Source organism: Meles meles, chromosome 10 (genome assembly GCF_922984935.1).
Source record: "Meles meles chromosome 10, mMelMel3.1 paternal haplotype, whole genome shotgun sequence".
In the NCBI taxonomy this organism is placed as follows: Eukaryota; Metazoa; Chordata; class Mammalia; order Carnivora; family Mustelidae; genus Meles; species Meles meles.
The window spans coordinates 72,299,730-72,323,099 of NC_060075.1; the positions used below are offsets into that span (position 1 = coordinate 72,299,730).

At 41.6% G+C, this 23,370-nt stretch overlaps 1 protein-coding gene across 3 annotated transcripts in view; it reads left to right on the forward strand.

Moving 5' to 3' along the window:
* Window positions 1-23,370, forward strand: part of CDK6 (cyclin dependent kinase 6) — a 239,383-nt gene that overhangs the window by 115,389 nt on the left and 100,624 nt on the right. For all 3 annotated transcript variants that reach the window (XM_046020621.1, XM_046020622.1, XM_046020620.1), the window contains exon 4: window positions 364-531. In XM_046020621.1, coding sequence (XP_045876577.1) covers window positions 364-531 — 168 coding nt within the window. The remainder of the gene's footprint in view (window positions 1-363; window positions 532-23,370) is intronic.

A 23,370-nucleotide genomic window follows, 5' to 3' on the forward strand; every position in this document is an offset into this window, starting at 1 on the left:
TACTTGGTTTTAATTGTGTAAATAACATATTAAACCATATAAAAATACATGAAATAAAAAGTGTCTCGGTCTTACCGCTTACTTCCTCTCCCCAGTTTACTACAGACACCAGTTTGATATTTATCCTCCAGAATATTCCCAGTGCCACCTGAAACTATTTTTAAATTTTCCTTTCATTAATAGAATACAGGTCAATGTGAAATTTTTTGTTAGTGACCTTGAGAATGGGAGACTGGAGAGGTGGGAAGGGAGACAGATTGATTTCTTCAGTAAATACTTGTCAAATGCTTTCTGATGCTAGTGATTCTGCATGTTGAATTCTGTTTTGACAGTTTATTGCTTTTCTTTTTTCATTTTATTCAGGATATGATGTTTCAGCTTCTCCGAGGTCTAGATTTTCTTCATTCTCACCGAGTAGTGCATCGTGACCTAAAACCGCAGAACATTCTGGTGACCAGCAGTGGACAAATAAAGCTGGCTGACTTCGGCCTTGCCCGCATCTACAGTTTCCAGATGGCTCTTACCTCAGTGGTGAGTGAGAATGTGCTGTTGTTTCGTTAAGCTTATATTTCCTCTATTAAATGATGTACTGCTCCCATACCATGCCCCTGAGATTATTACTGCCTCTGGTCAGTTGGGGTACAAAATGTCTTTGCGCTCTTTAAAAAGCAGGGCTAGAAAGAAAGGGTTTTGCTTACAACTACAGGCACATCCAGACTTGGCTTGTCATGGACAGGATCCATTGCAGAAATAGTCTGTTATTTTGTTGCCACTAGAAAGGAATCAGTTAAATTTTCAAATGCTTGCTGCATGCAGAGAGTCTGGGGAAACACAGCTCAAGGGTTTAGGGAGGAAGAGCCCCAGGAATGTTGATCTGTCTGTAGCGTCCTGGTTTGAGAAACAGCCAGGTGCCTGCGCAGGTGTATGAAAGCTCTCTTCTGAAGTTCTGGTGCTGACTGTGAAAAAGAAATTAAATTTACAGTGAACCAGGATGCCCCATGAACAAGCAGCACCCATCTCTCCCACCCCCCCAACACTGCCGCTGCCGATAACTTTTATCTTTGAAAGACCTGTTTTACATGCAGTGAATTCAGGCAGAGATACCAAAAGCCAAGGAATGTCCCTTTACTGTCCTACTTCCTTGGGGTAGGAGGTTGATGCTGAGAATACCCTTGGGTCCACGAAGACTATACAAATTGTCCTCAAAGCATTAGATGAAGCCTTAACAAAAAGACTCTTCTTGGGTCAGTATGTCATTTTTCACACAGTTCATCTCTAGCCTTGAAGCAATTCTCAATGAGGATCCGCACGGTCCTGGCTGGAGGGCGCTGTTGAGAAATTTATGGCGGCATCTTTGGTCATCCTAATGACTTGAGGGTTGGCGGTGGCCACAGGAGGCTGATACTCTTCCCACCAAAGAATTGTTTACCCAGATTCCAGTAATGCCTTAGCTAAGAAATAGACAGAAGGGCAGTTGGAAATTCACTGAGATAACTTGTCTTAGGAAAACGTCCAGTTTACAGAAGTGTTCCATTTCCCCACCCCCAAAATACGGATACTATATCCTGGACATGTAAGACCACATACTTTCTCAGCATTTTATGCTTTACCTGGGGCATCAGAATTTTTACAGAGGCTTCCTTGGAGTGTGTCACCATTGTTGAAAGATAAATCATACTTTTGAGAAAACAAGGCACTAGATTGTATTTAAAGGATATGCCTCAGCTTTGGGCTGGGTGAAGTGAGCCCTTGTATTCATATATGATCACAGCCGAACTGCTGAGTGTGGGGGGTTTCCCTGGTGGGAAGGGTTAGGTAAGTTGTGGTCTTCCCTAGAATATAGTTGTGCGTGGTGTTTGGAGTCCCCGAGGAAAAGCTTAAATAGGCTTTGTGGTTCCAGTGGTTATCAGGGGAGCAAAGGGAAGGAGCTGAGCTCCTTGGGTACTTTCATTGAGGGAAGCATGGGCACAAAAAACCATAAATAAAAACAGGAAACCCAGTTGGTTTTGTTTTGGAATTTTTTGTTTGTTTTCTGGGTTTGTTTGTTTGGGTTTTTTTTTTCTTACTAAATTTGAGGAATGATAGCCCAGCTTGTGCGTAACATCAATTAACATTCCATTCTTGCTGAAAGTTGATATGTTCAGACAGGAAAATGTAGACAAATTATTTCATAGAGAAAAGGGAAAGGATTGTCATAAATACCTGATTTTTCAATGTCTAATTTGTACTGTATGTTCTGTATTTCCTGTGGTGATAGAAAGTAAAAAATACTAGCAACTGGGAAAGACACTGAAACAAATTGGACATTATTTGCAAGAATGATAGCTGGAATTTAATGTCGGTAATAAAGGTTATGATTCCTAAAGGGTACTGCATTTAAAATTTTTCCCATTGTTTTCTGTTTTTCTTTTTAAGGAAAAGTCCATTTAGTTTAGTAATGCATTAGTTAACATATACGTGGTGATATATAAAGACTTAAAATCAGTTTTTCAGACTGAACTGGTATTTATTTTTAGAATTTCTTGAAGAGAAAAGACTGCACTCCACTTCCTGGAAATAAACATTTTTTAGTGGGTTATGTCATACAGGACCTGGGAATCAACTTAATCTGTGGAATGTTAAAGGAATTACAAGTTAACTGATTCGAAACTGGCATCTTAGAGCCATGAGAAATGCTACTACATTTGTTTTCTTCCAAAGCCAGACTCAGATGTCCCCTTCTGGTACTCCCTGCAGAAATCAGTCCCACCTTTCTCCCTCAGTGTTTCCAGAGTGACATCGAATTCGTGCCTTTCATAATACTGTTTTCTAGCTTGTTTGTAATTATTTTTAGGGTCCTCTGTATCAGGCTGTATGCTCCTTGAAGGAATTGGTCTTTTGAGAAAAAATTGAGGGCAATTATTATAAGAGTGGACTATAGTCGTAACTGTGGGTGGGGCGTGACTTAGGCTGTGTAACAAAGACCTGTTCATTTAAAGATTGTAGAATGAAGATGCGAATGGCTACCGTGAATGCCTTAGACTCAGGCAGGAGGGGCCCCTGGCCTGGATCTCGTACTTGCAGGGAGCCTGCACTGGCCCTGCGCCAGCTGGGCCTCCGTCCGTGGAGCATCCAATCCAGCTGGAGATACTCCAACTGGAGTCCGAGACCTCCACCCTCACCCCGCCACACTCAGGGTATCGCAGTTCCCTGACCGAATGGGTCCTTCTCCCGACGGTAGATTGTACCACCTGTGTGTTCACCCAAGTCTGAGGGCAACAGTTTGCAGGCACATTGGGCTTGGGACGCACGGAACTATGTGTGTGAGATATTGTGCTGCAGGAAGGAGCTGGGGCTGGGAAGCGTGGTGGGACCCCGTCACCCTTAATACCTGCCGTTATTTTTATCAGAAATGTCTCTGAAACCGTGAGCATCAATTCCTATGACCAGTATCGAAGTACTGTGATGTTTGTGGACAAAGAGAGTAGGTTACAGGGAGGTTCTTTCCATTGCATGTAAGTGACGTGTGTAAGAATCATGACTCATGGGTTATATAATCTCGGTGACAGAAGTGTTTCAGTAATACATGCTTATTCAGTGGCATAACTACAAGGCTAGCTAAAATGATATTTAGAGTCATTCTAAAGTCGACATTTCTAAGTACTTCCCATGTCATATGCAGTGCATGGTGCGACTCATTTTTGTCTGTCAGGATAAGAGAGAGCGACCGACCACTCAGCCAGCAGTTTTGGTCACACCTGGTTGTGCTCACAGGTCTGCTGCGGAGAGTCTGAGGAGCAGGACCTGGGACATCACCAGCAGTGTGATGATGACTCTGATCATCATGAAGCACTGTGACCCACAGCCCAGGGAGGGGAGCAGTCTTCATAGTTCTGTGATATCAAATGTTTATTACTGTTTTCCTGAATTGGTCTACGCAGCACACAGGGTGACACGGTACTATTGCCGTTGGATGCGGTGTTTGGAGGACTCCTTACCAACTGCCTCGTTTGGCAGGTGGGGAAACTGAGACTCGGACAAGCAGTTTGTGACCAGGCTGTGTCTGAATTCACCAGACTATGAACAGCTTGGGGAAATCTAACATCAATATTCTGGCTCTCACCTACCATCCCTGCTCCCTTCCTCCTCTCCACACCGTAGGCCAGTACGTCAGAGGACGTGAGACTGTGTTCTGTGGAGTTACTGGGTCCTACAAAGAGCATCCAGAGAGTTCACAAAAGTTCCAACAGTGTATTTTTTTAAATATATTTTAAGTCTTACTAAAAACAACTAGCTCATGCCAGGTTTTTGACACAGTAGAGAACACTGAGGCATAAACTTGTACCTCCTGGCTAAATTACCTTTGTTGGTAGTGGTGGTCGTGTTGTTTAAGAGAAAGAGAGCGAGAGCAGGGGGAGGGGCAAGGGAGAGGGAGAGAGAATCTCAAGCAGGCTCCATGTCCAACACAGATCCCAGTAGGGCTCAATCTCATGACCCTGAGATCGAGACCTGAGTCGCAATCAGGAGTCGGATGCGCAAGGGACTGGGCCACCCAGGCTTCCCCTGGCTCACTGATTTTTTTATGTAGACCTCAATAAAACGTCTGCCACACATGTGCAGACTTGAACATCTTATAAATGGTTGTTGCTTAGGAAAAACCAAGCATTCTCTTGATTCACTCCTGTGTGTGTCTGCCCCCTTAAAATCACCCAGGTGCATAATCACAGCAGTGCACACACCATGCTACACTCACCGAACATGGGACTTTTCGAGGACCGTCCAGAGCAATGCCAGTGTTAACGGTTTTATATCCAGATGTCATTGCCAGAACACCCAGACGCTGCCCCAGGACAGTCACCAGAAAGCTGCCTGTGGAGAGAGAGGAGTCTATACTTTAGAGTGAGGTTGTGCCTTTTAGTGTCTCTGTAACTTCACGGGCTGAGGTCAAGTCCAGGAATGGCCTGCCATACACCTATCTCTGCTCTGCAGTGAACAGCCTTACAGTGACTTCTCAGGGCAGTTGGAGGGCCTTTCTACAACCATTAGACAAAAGGTACAGTAAGCATTTTCCCTCCAGTGTTTGTGTGTAATACACAGTTCGGGGGAGAATTCCACTTTGTACCATAAGGGAAGAGTAAGAAGTTCTCCCGTTTTTGTAGTGACTTAATGAAATTCTCACTAAATGAATTATATTCCCCTCTCCAAGGGTCTTTTTTTTTTTTTTTTTTTTTCCATATCATCTATCCTATTAAGTGATACTCATGGGGCTGCCTGGGTGGCTCAGTCTGTTAAGCGTCCAGCTCTTGATTTCAGCTTGGATTGTGATCTCAGGGTCATGGGATCCAGCCCTGCAACCGGGTCCCTGCTCAGCGCAGAGTCAGCTTGGAATTTTCTCTCTGCCCCTCCCCATGCTTGCGCTCTCTCGCTCTCTCTCTCTCTCTCTCAAATAAACAAAATCTTAAAAAAAAGAGAGAGAGACTTGTGTTCTGAAAACATCTTCCTCTCTGTAGAAATCACCAAAAAACAACAAATAAACAGTAAACATGGAAGACTTCATTTGACAGCCCTACAATTAGAAAGATTCACTTGGAGAGTAAGTGATTCCCCAAATTATTTAAGATCATTCATTTATTTAATACCACAATTATAATAAAAACTCAAATTCCTCACATCCCACTCTCATGCCTTTAGCAATGGATGGTTTCCTACTCTAACCCTAGTTTGGTAGCATTTAGTAAACACTAGAGAACCAGTGCATATTCAAAAACTTTATGATAAGCCTAAGGGAGTAGAGTAATGAAATGGACTGTAACATTCAGTCAGCAGATAATTGCTGCTGACTTTCCGTGTGCCGAGCACTGTCGGTGAACCTGAGGGATGATGTGGACTAGAAATGGACACAGTCTTTGCTTTCATGGAGTTCATCCTCTCATCACGATGATCACAAAAAGAAATGAATAGTTAGAAACTGATGTCCAGTAAAGGGAAGGGACACAGTCCGATTGGGTCCTGTGTCCAAGGAACCCTCGTAGGCTGGGGATCAGGGAAGCTCTCCTCGCACGCCCTTGCAAGGCACTGAGATGCTGAAAGAGGTCAGCAGCATTGTCCTGAGGGAACCTGCCAGAACGCAGCAGCCCCGTGGATATGCACATCACACAGCCTGCGCTCACTTTCTCTGTTTGTGTTTGGAATAGTTCACAGTACCCCGCCAGCACCACCAAGTTGACAAAGTGAAGTGGGACCAGAGATGGCAGAACAATGTCATCTTTTACAGGAGCAAATAAATTGTTGATGCTTGTTTCCTCTTCGTGCGTGTTGTATTTCCTACGGAGACCTGGCAAGGTCTGTGCCTCAGCTCGGGCAGCTGAGCTGCTCCCACAGAAGCCTGCAGACGCTGCCAGTGCATACTGAGTAAATCAGACCAGGAGCCTGAGTCAAGTATAATGGAAAAAACCCAAAGGTCTGTCGCCTCAGCACCTCAGCGAAAGTGCGGGACACACCTCTGAAGCCGGAAAGGCTCCTGTAACTCCCTCCCCACTCCACATCCCCTTGCCATGACACAACCAGGTCTGTTTTGTGAACATTTCCAGTTGCCAGTACATATTTCATAGTGAACAATGGAGTGTTTGTGCTGGTTTCATTTTCACTTTCACCAGTGAGGGAAGTGGAATACAATGGGGCAGTGCACAGAGCTGGGAACAGGACACGTTTTCTTTAGGATTCCCAGGGCTGGGTACGTGGAAAATGCCAGAGCCAACACAAACATGCGAACCCATCCAGGTCCTTTGGTGCGCATTCTCAGTGGCAGTAAAACCCATTTTGAGTTACCATCTGATAGGTGAACTCTGCCTCCCCAGTGAAGGCAAGCATTGATGACTGCGGTGAGAATTTCTCCCGTGTCGGAAGCTGATGCATCTCCATGCTGTACAGAAGGCTGCTGTGTGGGTGTATGTCTGTTCACGTGGGTGTGTAGCTGTACCATGTATACGTGTGAAGTGAATCAAATGACTGCTTTCCTTGTTTATAAACAATAGTCATTCATTTGACTCACCTAATTCTAGCTCCTTCCTAAGTGGTCACTGTTGCCAGTTAATTCTGGATGGAAACAGTTTAACTGTAATGCTATTGCCTAAAGGGTGTTTTACTCGAAGAAAGGACAGGATGTTCTTTGATTCCGTGTATCCGTTTGGCCACCGTGTCCTGTCAAGGTACCATATAGACGTGGTCTGGTTGTCACCTGGTTTTTCATATTCTGTTATGGAGACACCCTGTGTGAAGCCATTCAGATCTCAGAACCTGAGGCCCAGTCTGAGTGTCCAGACCAAGCACTGGCTTAAGGTTGACAAGACCAAGTACTATAGAAAGGTTTTGCAGGCAAAGGGTTTCTCAGGGATCCAGAAGATGGAAGAAGTTTTGTTGGGTCTTATGTGTAACGTTCTTATGGAAATGTGCCTTCTTTGCTTGGTCAGGGGCTGGTCTGAATAGACTATTTAATGAGATCCTTTCATTCATTTCCCCCAAATTTGCCTAACTCGGATATGTTCACGTGCATCCAAAGGAGTAAAAGGCGCAGAACAGTCCTTGGAACTGAATGTACAACAGTGTTTCTGTAACTTGCACTTTTACCTCCTTTTACACATATTCTTTGGGTAAGTGAGCTTCTTGTGTTTTATAAACGTCACTACTTACTTCCAGGCGAGGACAGGTGGCAGTGTCCTCACTTTGCTTAGGTTTTGACAGACTCCTGGTGTACCTTCCTGTGTTGAGATATGTTATTGAACTTCTGCTACATTGGATATATCCATTTTTATTCCTTCAATCCACATCTTACACTATTTTAGTGTTTCCCACGGCACCTTCCTGACACATGGTGGGCACTTGATAAATACGTGATGAGTTAATAAAATGAATCTTCACGATTCTCCAGTGTCTAAAGAGTGAATGAATGCCAACCCTGTAAGCATGCCATGCAAAGGCTTTTTGTAGTGTAGCCCCAACCCTAACCTCCTGCCCTCCCACTCAGAGACCACCCCCATTCACATAAATGCCTACTCCCTGTTGTCTAACCGCACTGAATTTCTCACTACTCCTTGAACTTCATTAAGTTCTTCCCTAGCTCCCGGCTTTCACCAGTGAATCAGTGAATGAATTTCCAACCACATTTTCCATGTTGCTGCTGGGGTCACTGCATCATCAGTTATAAGCATCTAAAGTGTTTGTGTTTGTGTGTGTGTGGTTGTATTTGGTTTTCTGCTTGTTTTGGTTTTGGGTTAGGGTTTTTTTGGTTGTTTTTTTTTGTTTTTTGTTTTATTTGTTTTTGATATTTTTGTTTGGGGTTGGGTTTTTTGGGGGGTCTTTTGGGGGTTTTGTTTTGTTTTTTTGTTTTGTTTTGCTTTAGACACGACTTTTAGCAAATCTTCCCAGTTGCGTGCTTCACTTCCTCATAGCAACTTGAGCCCTGAGAAGTAGCATTTGTGCTTTGAATGTCTGTCTGGGCAGCCATTCCTAACTTTCAGATAATCATTGTCCTTCATCCCTCCTTCTTCAAGATCATAAACCTCCATACACCTCCCCCGCTTGTACACTTAACATTTTCTGTATGGTATGTTTTAATTAAGAATTAAGATCTCTTGGGATCTTTGGAGCAGCCATGATGTTACCGGAAAATGTTGAGAATGTCTGCATTGTAGTTTCTTATTTAGTTGACTTGGGTTCTTACGGAGATGAGGTAGATGAGGTACGTGTTTATGTTCATCTGTGAAGGTCTTTCTAAAAGTAAAGCTCAGACTTTTATATGATTGCTTTGTGATGATGGATTATCTTTCCTAGTTCATCGACCTTATTGCTAAGATGGCACATTTGTTTCTGAGTGATGCTCTTTGGGTGGCTGAACTATTCCTCTTGTTGCTCCCGCTTTCTGTTTGCCTGTCCTCCAGTGAGTGAAGCACAGAGTTTGAGTGACATCGTTGCCCCGAGTGTCTGTAAGGATACTGATGATTTTTAAATCCCTCATAAATTTGAATGTTGAATTTTACAGTTGACTGTGGAGGAATAATCTACCTTCAGGTCTCAGGGAAACATCCAAAAGAAAGAAGGGGAAAGCGTAGGAGAATTTACTTTAGTGCTGCTCATATATTTATTTTGAAGGTTGGCAGAATCTAAAAGGGGGCTGTAAATTTAACAACTTGGCCATAAAAGCCCCAAAATAAGGGAGAAAAAGTCTCTACCACTTCTAGATTTGGATACTTATATAAAACTACAAGGTTTCTATTCTTCTGCCCGTTCTTCTTTCTTCTTTTTGTTTTGATTACTTTTGAAAGGGTACGATGCTTTGAAATGCATGGAAAGAAGTGTTTTCTGAATGCTTGCTGGTAGATTTTGGTTGATAGATTTCACAGTGACATTGAATACTATCTGTACCTTATGTAACGCCGGGTGATTTCAGTGAGGTGGGGACCGCACATGGTATCAGTTCTTGTGGGAAAATATGCTTCAGTGGCTTATTGGCACCGCTCTTGGAATGTGGCATTTAAAAGTACCTTTTTACAGTGGGAAAGAATTCTGTCAAGAATAAACAGTCTGACCTTGTTAAATGGGCCAAAGTCTGTCTGTAACCTAGTTCCAGAAAACTAGCTTTTACTAGTTTAGGAAAAGCAGATTAGAAAAATTACAATTAAAACTTTCTGAAGAATGGGAAAAGTTACTGTGAAGAAGATGAGATACATTCCAAAAATGATGGTCTTCATATATGTGCATGAACATTTCCTTAAATGACTGTAAAATCCCACCCTTCCAGAGTGGATGAAAGAGCAGGATTACAGTCAGTCAGTCAGGAAAGCAGAGCTGCTTTTTCCTGGAAAGACAAGACTGGCTTATAGAAAAAAGCTGTGGGAGGGGCCGCGTAGACCCGCTGTGGGAAACCAGTAAGCTTGGGGAGACGACGAAAGAGTAAAAATTGCCACGGACTCCCCACTGCCCACAGGTTAGAAAGTCTAGATACTCTGCAACGGTTTGTTCCTAACGTTCCTCTCCATCCCTGCTGTCCCACCTACCCCAAACCCGTCCGCACACCCTGTGATCTCGCCACTCCAGACCTCTGTCCTCCTGCTTGAAACAGCATGCGATTAGATGTTGTGCCTCGTGCCTTAGGCATTCTCTCTCCACTTAGATAGCCGCCTTTCCCCTTCTCAGCCTCACAGATGCCCACTCATTCTTCAAGACTGTGCACATGCCGTCTCCTCCCTAAAGTCAGCCAGACTTTCTAGGATAAAGTTGGACATTCCTTTCCTGTGCACTTTTGATTTGCCTCTAATATAAGTAGCTGTCATATCCGTTTAAGTATTTGGGGTAACAACACACAGGCACACTATGCTGCTCTGTGAGTGTAAAAGGGGGTGCCCGTGTGTGTGTATGTGTGTGTGTGTGTGTGTGTTCTGAAATAAGAGGTTTCAGAGTAAGGGAGGTGGAAGGAGGCTGCACTGGGGGATACTGAGTGCATTTGGGAAGCAATGCTTCCCCTAAATGTCAGCTTCCCTGAAAAGTGTCATTACAACTTGTATCTGCATGCATTTTGAAATTACAGCACCAGGAATCAAACTTGTTTTGTTGATCACTCTCAACTGCTACAACCTCGTGATTGTATTTCAGTGGCATTCTGGAAAACCAAGACTTGATTGCTTTTGCTCAGATGCATGACTGGTAGTTGGTTAGGTATTATCAGAGTATGCTAGATCTCAATGATGCTGTATCTGGTCATAACCATTTTTAACATTAAATAGTTAATTTATCAGTAATAACCTAAATTGGGGAAATATTTTTAGTGGAGTTACAGTAATGACTAAATCTTGTGTTCTAAAACATAATATAGCTTTAAGAGAACTGTGTTAAGTTAAAGAAAAAAAAACCCTCATGTGTAAAATAGATAAATAATCAAGTACTTTGCAGATGGGGTTGTGGCAAAGGTTTTCCAAAAGGAGCCTGTGCAAATTTAAAATATAATTGAATAGGGGCTCCTGAACAGCTCGCTCTGTGAAGTGACTAACTCTTGATTTTGGCTCAGAATCATGAGATCTAGCTCCCCAGCCCTAACAGGGAGTCTGCTGTGGATACTTTTGGCCCCTCCCCACGGATCCCCTTGCTCTCCCTCAAATAAATAAGCAAATCATTAAAAAATATATAACTTAATAGATTAAGATGCATTTCCTTAAACCATTTTAGGATTATAAATATTATGTAAAGCTTCTTATTCTGTCTGGCCACTCAGTTTCTTACTGCATGTACAGCCAAAAAGTCTATTAGGAGTTTAAAGGTGTTAAATGGAGGTGGGGGGAGGGCAGTTGTCTAGGTGGCTAAGTCGATCCGACTCTTGATGTCTGCTCAGGTCATGATCTTGGGGTCATGAGATCAAGCTCTGTGTCAGGCTCTGTGCTGGGCATGGAGCCTGCTTGAGAGTCTCGCTCTCCCTCTGCCCTTCCCCACCAAAAAATAAATAAATAAAATGAAATAAAAGTGTTAAGACTCACATGTTCTACTTTTACCCAAACACAAATTGGCCACAGTCGTGCCTTTTACTGGCAAGTTGAGATAAAAAATGTAGCAGAACATTTAAGATTTTGGGGCGAGGTGGCTCAGTCATTAAGCATCTGCCTTTGGCTCAGGTCATGATCCCAGGGTCCTGGGATCGACCCTCACGTTGGGTTCCTTGCTTAGCGGGAAGCCTGCTTCTCCCTCTCCCACTCTGCTCCTTACGTTCCCTCTCTAGCTGTGTCTCTCTCTGTCAAGTAAGTAAAATCTAAAAAAAAGAAAAAAGAAAAAAAAGTAAGATTTTTGACAAGGTTGAATAATCAATCCACTTGAAGTGATAAAGCTTCTTCAGGAGTGAACTTTCTTTACCAGTTTTTATAGCGAGTCAGAATATAATCGTCTTTATATCTTTTGTTTTACTTTTACATCTAAAAGGACCCTTTGGTGCTTGCTTCGGCAGCACATATACTAAAAGGACCCTTTGTTTTTAGGACATGGAGCTAAATGGCATGTTGCTGCTACCATACCTAGAGTATCACCAAATTTGTAATTTCCGTCAGGTTTCTTTTTCATTGGTGGTTTATGTGCTCCTGTTTTTAAAGGCATCAAATTTTCCCAGTATTTTATTATAGTTCACAACTATTGTTAGTCACATGATATTCATCAATTCGCTTTAAACATCTGATATTTATAGCAGATTTTATTATTGTAATTAAAATTACAATAAAATTGTAATTTTATTTTTAGAAACTTGATATCAGGAGACTTTCTAAAGAATTTAGTTTAGACTATTTATTTATTTGAGAGAGAGAGTTCATGCATATGAAAGGGAGGACGGGAGACATTTTTCAGAGAGAAATAGCATTAGAGTTAGCCCTGCCTTATCCACAGGGGATACGTTTCAAGACTCCCAGTGGATCCTGAAACTGCCGACAGTTGGCAACCCTATTTATGTTATTGTTTCTTCCTATACATACATATCTGTGATAAAGTTTAATTTATAAATTAGGCACCCTAAGAGATTAACAACAATAACTAATAAAAATAAAACAGTAATAATATACGTGTAGAAGTTACGTGAATGTGGTCTCCCTCAGCATATCTTGTACTGTATGTTTGTCTTTCCTCCCTTTGTTGGTGATGATGTGAGGGCCCAAGATGCCTATGTGATGCAGTGACATGAGGGGAATGACTGTGACGTAGCTTTAGGCTTCTGTTGACCTTCTGACGATACCTCAGAATGATCATCTACTTCCAGACCGCAGTTGACCACTGGTAACTGAAACCACAGAAGACAAAACCACAGATAAGGGGGGCCCACTCTATTTGTAAGACACAACTCACCAAATCCAGAGACATGTTCTGCCGTTTCCTCTGCATTGCCTTTGTGGCATGTGTATGCATGAGTCAGAACCCTCCTCTAAACCCTTTTCCTTCCTCAATCAATTTTTTAAATCTACATTTTTTTTTAATTGCTGCAGTTATTTTAAAATTCAAACATCCCAGGTAGGTTTTAAAAAAAAAGGTAAAGAGAAGCTTCTCAATAATGTTTCCTCCCAGAAAAAGCCACTGTTAACCATTTGGTGAATGAACTTTCACCCCTTTTTATATTTTTATGCAGTTCTATGCATGTGGAGACAGTATGCTTATAGTATACATGTACATTATTTTTGTTTGTTCAGAGTCTTTTGTGGACTTTTTCCAATTTATCTTGCACATTTTTCCATATCTAACATTGTAACTTATTTATTGTTCCCTCACCTTCACTGTGTGAATGTGCCTGACATTTTTCACCTGGTCTCTTAGGATGAACCTTGCAGTAGTTTCTCCTTGTTTGGCTGCAGTGAGCATCCTTGGGCTTACAGGTTCTCACCCAAATACCAATATTTTTGTAGGCTAATTTTCAAGAAATTGCATTACCAAAAGATGAAGAATATGCACATTTTCCCCTTTTTTTAATGTTTTGCTTATAAGAAACTGCCAGACGCCATTTTTATTTTTTTAAGTAGGTTCCATGACTAGCATAGAGCCCAAAATGGGGCTGGAACTCATGACCCTGAGATCAAGAGTCAGAGGCTTAGTGGACTGAGCCACCCAGGTGCCCCCAGGAAACTGCCAAACTGTCTTTTAAAGTAGCTGTAACATTTTCCATGCCCCGCCCCCAAGAGTTCCTGTTGCTCCACATCTTCATCAGCATTTGGTGGTGTCAGTGTTTTGAATCTTGGCCCTTCTAATAGGTACTTGGTAGTATTTCATTGTTGCTTTAATGAATATGGCCATTTCAGAATCTGATAGTGCCAATCTATTAATATTAAAGCTTATTTTTTAAAACTTTTATAGCCATTCAGCTTTAGGCAGCTTGGTTACACCAAGTAAAATCCTCTCTCTTCTTTCTTTCTCTTGCCAACTTTCTATACCATTCTGTCCCTTATTCTCCTCTTCCCTATTCTGAAACAACCTAGTTTTATTTTTAGGACAAATTTACTTTCTTTTCTCTTACAAACTAATCTCCATACCTTGTATGCTTTTTTTTTTTTTTAACCAAAATCACATGCTACTTTCCTTACAGACAGAGGTGTTTCGCTTATTATTTCTGGTAGCTTTAATTACATGTATTAATTAAAATTTTAGACCTTTAGAAGCCTTAATTTTCTAGTGAAAACTAGTGAGTGAGCAGTTATGAACTCTCACAGCACCATTCTTTAGATTGGGAGATTTATGAATACATTTCATGATTTCTAGAAGCATGTGCTTTTTAATAGTATAGTCTTTCAGGGGTACTTGAGTGGTTCGGTTGATTAAGTGTCTGACTTTGGCTCAGGTCATGATCTCGGAGGCCCTGGGATCAGGATAGAGCCCTGCATCCAGCTTCTGCTGGTCAGGGAGGGAGTCTGCTTCTCCCTCTTGCTCTGCCCCTCCACTCCACCCACCCGCTCTTGCTCACTCAAATAAATAATATTTTTAAAAAAGAATAGTACAGTCTTTCATTATGACACAAGACATGTTTACAAACGGACCCAAAAAACAAAAGTGGATAAACTAATATTCCGTAATTAGTGTTCAGTATTTTATTTTATTTTATTTTATTTGGAAATGATCTAGATATTCATTGAGCTTCCCATCATTTAATTTAACTTAGCAGAACTTGAAAGTTTCAAGTTAACAAAGAGATTTGGGAAGCTGTTTTTAAGTATACATACCGTAAAACATAACTATGATAAAAAGTTCACCTGAAAAACTCTTTATCTCACTTACATCTGTCTAAATCACTTGCTCCCAAACAATTGTTTCAACTCCCCACAAAAACTTCATGAGACATTATAAAGTCTGGCATCACCCCAAGCTATTTCTCTTGCTGACAGACTTTTGTCATCGATATAACATGAACTTACTCTTCCTGAGTTTACTAGTCAACTAAAAGTTAAATGCCTGCATTATATTCAGTATTGATAACTCTAAAGACATGTCTATTTTAATTAAAACAACTTAAACTAGCGTTAATACTTAGTATTTTCAGATCACGTAAACCTTAAAAATATTTGGATTAGTTTCTGTTATATTTCTGACAAAATTAGGGAATATTCAATTTATAAGTGCTTAATTTTAAGTCCGTTAACTAAAGCTCTTTACAGTATTAATTTTGGCAATACCATCCAGAGACAGAAATATATCACACATCTATAACACACATACACATATAAACATACAGGCAGATGCAGAGACTTACAGCTTTTGTTTTAAAATTTTAGCCATGGGGGGGTGCTTGGGTGGCTCAGTTGATTAAGCGACTGCCTTCGGCTCAGGTCATGATCCTGGAGTCCTGGGATCCAGTCCTGCATCAGGCTCTCTGCTCAGCGGGGAGTCTGCTTCTCCCTCTGACCCTCCCCCTTCTCGTGCTTGCTCTCTCTCTCATTCTCTCTTAAATAAATAAATAAAATCTTTTTTAAAATTTTTTTTTAGCCCTGGGGCACCTGGGTGGCTGAGTAAGTTAAGTGTCTGCCTTTGGCTCAGGTCATGAGCCCAGTCCTGGGATGGGGCCCTGAGTTAGGCTCCCTGCTCAGCTGGAGTCTGTTTCTTCCTCTGCCCCTCTTCCCCCACCCCCCACCTCTCTCCCTCTCTCTCAAATAGGTAAAATCTTTAAAATAAATAAATAAAATAAATTTTAGCCATGAGTCGGGTACAATACAAAACTCACTAGTTTATAGAACAGTTAAATTCATATTTTTTTGGCAGTTGGAATGATTTTAGTTCACCTCAGATGGCTAAAGCTCTTACAAATATTTGTGGAGAGGACATAGAGGATTTTTTTCCTTTGCACAATATCCAACTACTTCCTCCCACCTTTTTGTTTCTTTGGAAGAGAAGCATCTCCATAAAATTTGCCTTTTAAAGAATGCCTGTTAGGTCCTAGAGAAAATGAGGGTGGAAAATCTACATCACAAAGGCACAAAGAAGATACCCAGGTGTTCTCCCGGAAGGATTTTTTTGGAGTGTATTTGCCTTTTATCAGAAGTCTAGGGTAATTGCTATTTAAATTTTTCCTTTGCTTAAGTGCTGGACAGTTCTGTTTAATGTTTACAGTACCTGTATTTTGCATGAAAGAAGAGGTTTGGTGATTCATAAGGATAGGTCGTCTTTGAATGGCTTCTTAGAGCAGCATTTCTGGCTGTGTAGAAATTTGCAAGATGAGAGGTTCTAATTCCTCAAAAAACTGGGTTGTATCCTAAATATCAAGCGATTGACCGGGCCATCCACTTAAACTTGCTTCTTTGTATCGGGGATTTCCAGCCAAGAAATCAAGACATTTCTAGAGCTTCGGGGTTTAATGCAGTAAATCTCAAAAAGTCTGTGTAAAGTGTGTAACAGAGGCCTCCTTTCCAAGTGCACAGTTCAACATTGAACCAATTCCTTTAAGGGAAAATGCATTTACTGTTGCTTGGATCAGCCCCTGAACACTGGCCTTGGCTGCTCCATGTCCTGATCGTTTGTAGGAGGGCCTGGGAGAAATTCCCGACATCTATTTCCTCTGTGAAGGGGAGGTTTTCCCTAGGAGGCCATCGCTTGCCCAGTACCTGCAGTATAATCATGGGTGACAAGAGCACCCCTTCGCTCTTAAGTAAGTCAAGGACCCTGTGAGTAGGGTTGTGAATGGCCACTCATCTCCCCAGTTCCTCTATGAATTTGGTAGGATCTTCTGAAAGTAGTGGTTAAAGGGGCTTTGTAATTTCAAAGATGTGCTCTTTTCCAAAGGACATGAATTCTTTGAGGTGAGGGTCCAGGGTACCTTTGCAGAGGACACTGCATGGGAAGGCCGAAAGCTGGCACAGCCCTGGAAAGTAGGAAGAATCATTACCCCTACCACCCCTCTCTGGTACTTCTGCTAAATTATCTCATGGCTTTTATTATTTATATGAGTAACCTGTATACGCTATGTCTGAAGATCAGACTGGACTGCTTTCTGCAAATCTTGTTTTAAAAAAAAGAAAAAAGACAAGAAAGTCAAATGGGCATCTGGGTATTTGAGGGATTTTCTGTGGAAGTGAGAAGAGTTTGAGGGACCAAGAGAATTGGCTGAAGCAGTGAGGCTGGATTTTGAGAATGGGGTTCTTAGAGTAGGGGCCAAGAGATCCAGAGGTCTTCTGGAGTGTCAGGGAGAGGGAATTGGGGATAAAGGCTTGTATTAAGAGGGTAGAGAATGGGAATTTACATTAGATGGTGGGTTTTAATTTTTGTTCTTCCATCATATTAAGGAAGTTCCTACAGCTAGCCTTTATACTCCACTGTTCACTCTTCAACTTGGTCTTTCTGTAGGTACCAGTGAAACAATTGTTTAGGATGAGAGCTCTCCAAAAAAAAAAAAAATTCTTTCAAATGGAGCCAAGTCAGAGGATCCATTGTCCAATTTCCACCATTGACAAGTAGGATCTTAGGTTAATCTAAATAGCATCTCTAGTCAATAAGCCTTCTTAAGGCATAGTCGTGGACGCAAGAGGCAACCCAAAGGAGACTAGAAAAGATACAGCCCTCTGGGATCCAGAATGAGACTGTGAAGGCTGAGACCGTTTGGGCCCTTTACGGATCAGGACACCTTATGACAGGCAAAGAGATGGAGTTGGGAGGCCAGGTTATCTGTGATTCTGACTCACCAGCTGCCCCTACATTGATCCTATCACGGGAGTCTCGGAGTTGGGTGGCAAGCACTCTAACAGCTAAGTACTCAGCCTGTGCCCACCTGTTTTGTGACTTTTTGCTTCCAGTTAGAAATAGCCTTTACCTCATGTGCTATTAGCTCACAGTCAAGTCTGTCTAAACAGTGCCTGTCTGCTAAGAACCAGGAACTCACGGGTCCGTGAGGCCACCTCCGACAGTGGGCTCATAGGACCTGTGCCTGCTATTGTAGACGCTGTCATTTTCCTCCTCGATGACAAACAACACAAAAGACAAAAACGGTGGCCAGCTCTGGAAGTAAAAGTATCAGTAGAAAGCTAGTACTCGTAACAAATTTTTGCCAGAGTCACTAGACTCAAGGAACAAGTTCACCCAAGTATTTTCTCTTGTTAATCTGAATTGAGAAAAAAGCAGAGGCCTCTCCCCCACTCTCACTTCTGTCAGAACCTGCAGGCAAGGTTCCGGAGACTGACTTGGTCAAGGATTCTCACCTTCTGCCAGTCTTGTCAGAGGTCCCAGGATCTTTCTGCTGTAAGCAAACCCAGAGCCGGCCTTGTCCAGCCACTGAAGGTCCATCCTTTCGTGGTCACCAACCGTAGGGGTGAAAGAATTTTCCCTGTTCATCCCCCCTTCTAGGTTCTTTGGCTGGTCTAATAATTTAAATTGATAAAAGATTAACAGCAGAAAAACAAATTTTGTACATACAGGAACCCCATAAAAATATGACACCCAAAAGGCACCAGCAAGATCATTGAGGCTTAAATAATTATCATGCACTGAAGAAAAGGGTGGGAGTCTGGGGAGACAGAGGAGAGGAAGGCTATTCCCAGGAAGGCAGAGAAGATCTTGAGAAAGCAGAAGTAGCCGCTATTGTGCAGAAAGTTTCCCCAGTAAAGGTATCTCTGGTGATAATTCTCTTCCTGGTGCAGGCCTCTTCTCCAGTGTAAATGTAGGCAGTGGAGGGGAAAGTAAAGAGCTTTTCCTGAATCTGCTGGGTTTAAATAATTTCAGTTCCAAGTAACATGCTTTTGGTCACTTTAGCCAAAGTGACGTGTCTTGTGTTGATGAATTCTGCTTCCCTTCACTTTACATCTCCGCTTCGTGTCCACGAGTGACAGAAACAAGACTATGCCAGTCACAGCCCCAGGCAATTCTGCTTCATTTTCCTTTCCTTATTCCTAGCTATCACCAAAGCTAGAATCCTCAGGGTTTCTTCTGGACCCATTTGTGTCAGCATTTCATTTGGGTTACAAGTCCAGAATTACTCAGTCAAACCTGTGTTGAGTAATAATAATTTAAAAATAAAGTATCTTGAAATCCGACCTAAGTGGTGTCCATTTGACTCCTGTAACCACATTGGGAAAGTTCCATCCTTCCGTCCTCGGTGAATCATGTTTTCTCTCATGGTGTCAGGATGCTGCTGCCTCAGGTATCACCTCCTCACAGAGCTGTAGTCTAAGCAGTGAGTAAGGAAGCAGGCGCCAGGGAGGGTTGATGGGGGAAGACAGTCTTGTCCAAAGGCTCTTTTCAGACTCTGTCTTACATTTCCCCTCCCAGAACCGGATCATTTACCTACCCGTAGACCACTCGCACTGCAGGTAAGCATACTGCTACCCAAAGAAAATCAGGTTAGGTTAGACAGGAAAAGGGGGAATGGCTGTTGGTAGACAACCCAGCAAGACAGGCCTTCAATGATCCAGAAAATTCCCCAAGGCATTGGGGCCACTATATAGGTAAGAGCTTGTGCTGTTGGTTCCTTTCAGAGGTACACAGATATATTCAGTGACCCCTAATAAAATATTTTATGACATACAGTGCTCCACATATGTTAATAAGCAGAAACTTAAGAATTTTATGGGAATGTTAATGAGGCTAAGAGTGAATGCTTAACCGTGCCCACCAGGACTGTGATTGCTTGCTCTTCAGTCACAGTAATTAACATACACTTAGGGAACATTAATAACCTACAAGTAATCTGCAGGTTTAATATCTTCACATGCAAATTCGGTAAGGTATATCAGAAGCCAAGGGTGGTTTTTAGAACAGCGAAGCAGCAAGAAATATTTTGTTAAGTGAATTACTTTCTAAAAGATTTTACTTTCACTAATATATTATTTAAATACATTACTATATTACTATTTCTGTTACTCAACTAATATATTAATATATGTTTTTAAAATAAGGCTATTTGGAGGATGCCTGAGTGTGTCAGTTGGTTAAGCAGCTGCCTTCGGCTCAGGTCATGATCTCCGGGTCCTGGGATTGAGTCTAGCATCAGCTTCCTTGCTCAGCGGGGAGCCTGCTTCTCCCTCTGCCTCTGCCTCTGCCTGCCCCTCCCCGCCCCTCCCCTTCCTTGTACTCTCGCTCTCCTCTGGCAAATAAATATAATCTTTTTAAAAATAAATAATAAAGTAAGAGTGTTTTTTAAACCATGTGTGTATATATGAGTCTGAAGTTGCCTGTCCATCTTCTGTCTGGCCACATAAACCCAATGAATCAGGAGGCAAATGTTGTTACACCTGAGGTCAGGGAATGCTTCACAGGGGAGGTGACTGTTGAGCCATGTCCTCAAGAATGAGGAGTCTGCCCGGCAAAGGAGCAGTGTGGCACCTGGGAAGAGAATTGAGAAAGGGCAGAGCGTGTTCACAAAGCAGAAGTCTGTGGGTTGGTGAGCAAGGTGTCTTGGGAGAGAATACGATCAGACTCTTCCTTTCTTTCTCGTTTTTTTTTTCTTTCCAGAAGGATCACTCTAATGCAGTGTGATGTGTGGATCGATAAGGAGGGTTTGGTGTAAATTAAGAAATCGCGAGCAGGAGGAGCAGCATGGAGGCTGTTTGAAAAGAGATATAGGATGAGGGTCAAAATGAAAGCAGGAAAGAGGAGATAGAAATTGAACATATTTCAGTGTAGATATGGAGAAAAGGAGGGAAACTCATCACATGCCAAAGTCTGATAGGAATTTACCTTATAAAAAAAGAAATAATTCATAGCTTTAAGTCGGGTAAGTATCCATGGTCATAATTCTCTTCATATTACCCTACCATGGATAATCACATAGACAGCATGCTCGGGACACAGTGGCAACAAATTGACGTAATCATTACTGTTTTGTTATTGGCAGTTGTATAAATAAACATAGTAATGTCTCAGTATGATGAACAGGTCCATTCAAAATAGATTTTATAATGTGGAGTCTGCATAAGACACCTAATTAGTAGCGTCAGTCAGAAATTTTCTAATGGTTTAACATTTAATCCCAATTATACTTAACATGAGTCTATCAGAAAATTACCTTTTTTCCAATTATAAACACAACCTTTTCCTAAAAACATGTCTTTTCATTAGGACTTAGATGCTCTAGGGGCGCCTGGTTGGCTCAGTTATTAAGCGTCTGCCTTCCACTCAGGTCATGATCCCGGGTCCTGGGATTGAGCCCCAAATCAGGCTCCCTGCTCAGGGAGGATCCTGCTTCTCCCTTTCCCACTCCCCCTGTTTGTGTTCCCTCTCTCGCTGTCTCTCTCTCTGTCAAATAAATAAAATCTTAAAAAAAAAAAAAAAAGGACTTAGATGCTTTAGCTTATTAGGACTAAAGACCCTGTAACACGGTTATGTTCTAGCTAATTAGCCACCTGTCTTTCTGTTTCTCCGTTTTCATCCTCATAATCCAGATTTTGCTGAAGTTGGCAAATTATATACCTCACATGTGGTCATTATATGTCTAAGCCCTAATGAGGTTATGCAATGTAAACAGCCTCAAAATGCCACAACTTACTCTCTTCCTTAGACAATAAGCACCTTGTGGGCATCACGTATATTGTGCTCAGCAAACAGTAATTGGTAATGATGATGTACTTTTCAGATGTTTATGTCTATTATCAAAGTAATATATCCTCATTATAGGCAGATTTGTGTAGTCTTGGGTTATTCCCTTCTCCATCCTCTTGGTTCAGTTTGTCCATTTTTTGAAAATTGTAAGGTGGATTTGTTTTTCAGTTTTCGAAGTCAGAAAGCCAAAGTGAACTCTGAAAGAAAGATGTCAGTAAATAAAAGTATAAAATATTTTTCCAGCCCTCTGTTAGACTCCGGGCTGCTTACCTTTATCTTTCTTCCTTCCCTGTTCCTAAGGAGTATCAAGTTTAGAAATTAGATATTGGATAGAATTCCAGTAAGAGTCTGTCGAATTTGAGAATTTTTTAAAAACTAAGAAGTTTCACCGTCAGCACCCCCTCCCGCCCCCCACTCTCCCAAATAGGATACACTCGATAGTAGCCGTTTCTCTTAAAAGAAAAACGTCACTTTCTTGGGGCCAGATGTTGTTAAGTTGGAGAAGTTTGGGAAGACATCAGAATTTAAAACATTATATATGCCTGGTGTTTTTTCTGATACTGCAGTGGTTTACCTGTGTGTGTGTGTGTGTGTGTGTGTGTGTGTGTGTGTTTTATATCTCATGAGGTTATTGTTGAATACATACCCTCCCAAGAGAATAAGTTCTTTCTTTTCTTTGAACAGTGATTCCATTGATTCTGTTTTAGAATTTCTTCCTTTATTTCTCTTTTCCTTCTTGGCAGCATTGTTTTTGAAGTCTTAATTTTGTTCACGTGTTCCTGGAATACTCCTTTTTCTCTTTCTACCATTTTCAACTATCAGCAAAGAGGTTCCCCTCCCCCAAAATCTTGCTTCATTCAAGAGGCGATACAGCACAGCATCCTATACAGCAGAGTCCAGGAGATTGGTTAAGAGGACAGATTCTGGAACCAGACTTTTTATTGGAAGTTTATCTTGTTATTTAAAAAGCTGAGTGAGCTTGAGTCAATTCTTTATTCTGTATTCTGGGTTTCTTGTTTGTTAACATGGGGAAGATAATTGAACCTACATTATAGCATCGTTATGGGAATTAAGTAAGTTAATACATTAAAAGAGTAAGCACCCAGCACAGTGTTATCACTGAATTACGTAGTGGTGATATTCATCTTTGCACCTGAACGTGAAGAAAGGTACAGAAATGAGTATAACTAATTAAATCACTTTGCTCCTACTAGCTAGTTACTTGGGACCACTCATATTAGAGTTCAGATGACTAGCTTCCCAGGGAGACCATCTCTCCTTTTTCATTATTACCTAAGTGTCTCTCAAAAGGGAGACTTTCTAGTATTTCTGAAATGAGTATTAGTATTCTTGAAACAGTGCTAAGTTTAGGAAAAACAAAATATATTCTTTCCAAGAGTGTACATATAGCTGGGTCTTCGGGTATCGAAAATCAAATATGCAAATCCAGATAGGTGTAGAATTTTACTAACAAGACTGAGAATGGGTGAGATGTTACGGTGGGTGAATTTCATGGACAGTATAAACTAATTTTCAGGCACCATTTCTCAGTGTGAGACCCCAGTCCCAGAAACACAGTGCTTCAACCCAGTAATAGAAGGTAGGAAAAGAGAAACTGAGTTTGACCCTATATAGCAAAAACCTTCATGAGTCTACTTTCTTCTTTACCACCTACAGGACAGACTCTAGAAGGATAAGAAAGTTTGTCAGGAAGGACATGTTCTGTATTTAATCTCTATAGAGAGGAAGGTAGGTGACAGAAAAGGAACTTTGTTTTGTTTTTGAGAGAGAGCCCTCTCTGGGTTAGTTGGGAAGGGGAAGAAAGAGAGGGAGAGAGAATCTTAAGTAGGCTCCATAATACTCAGTGCAGAGCCC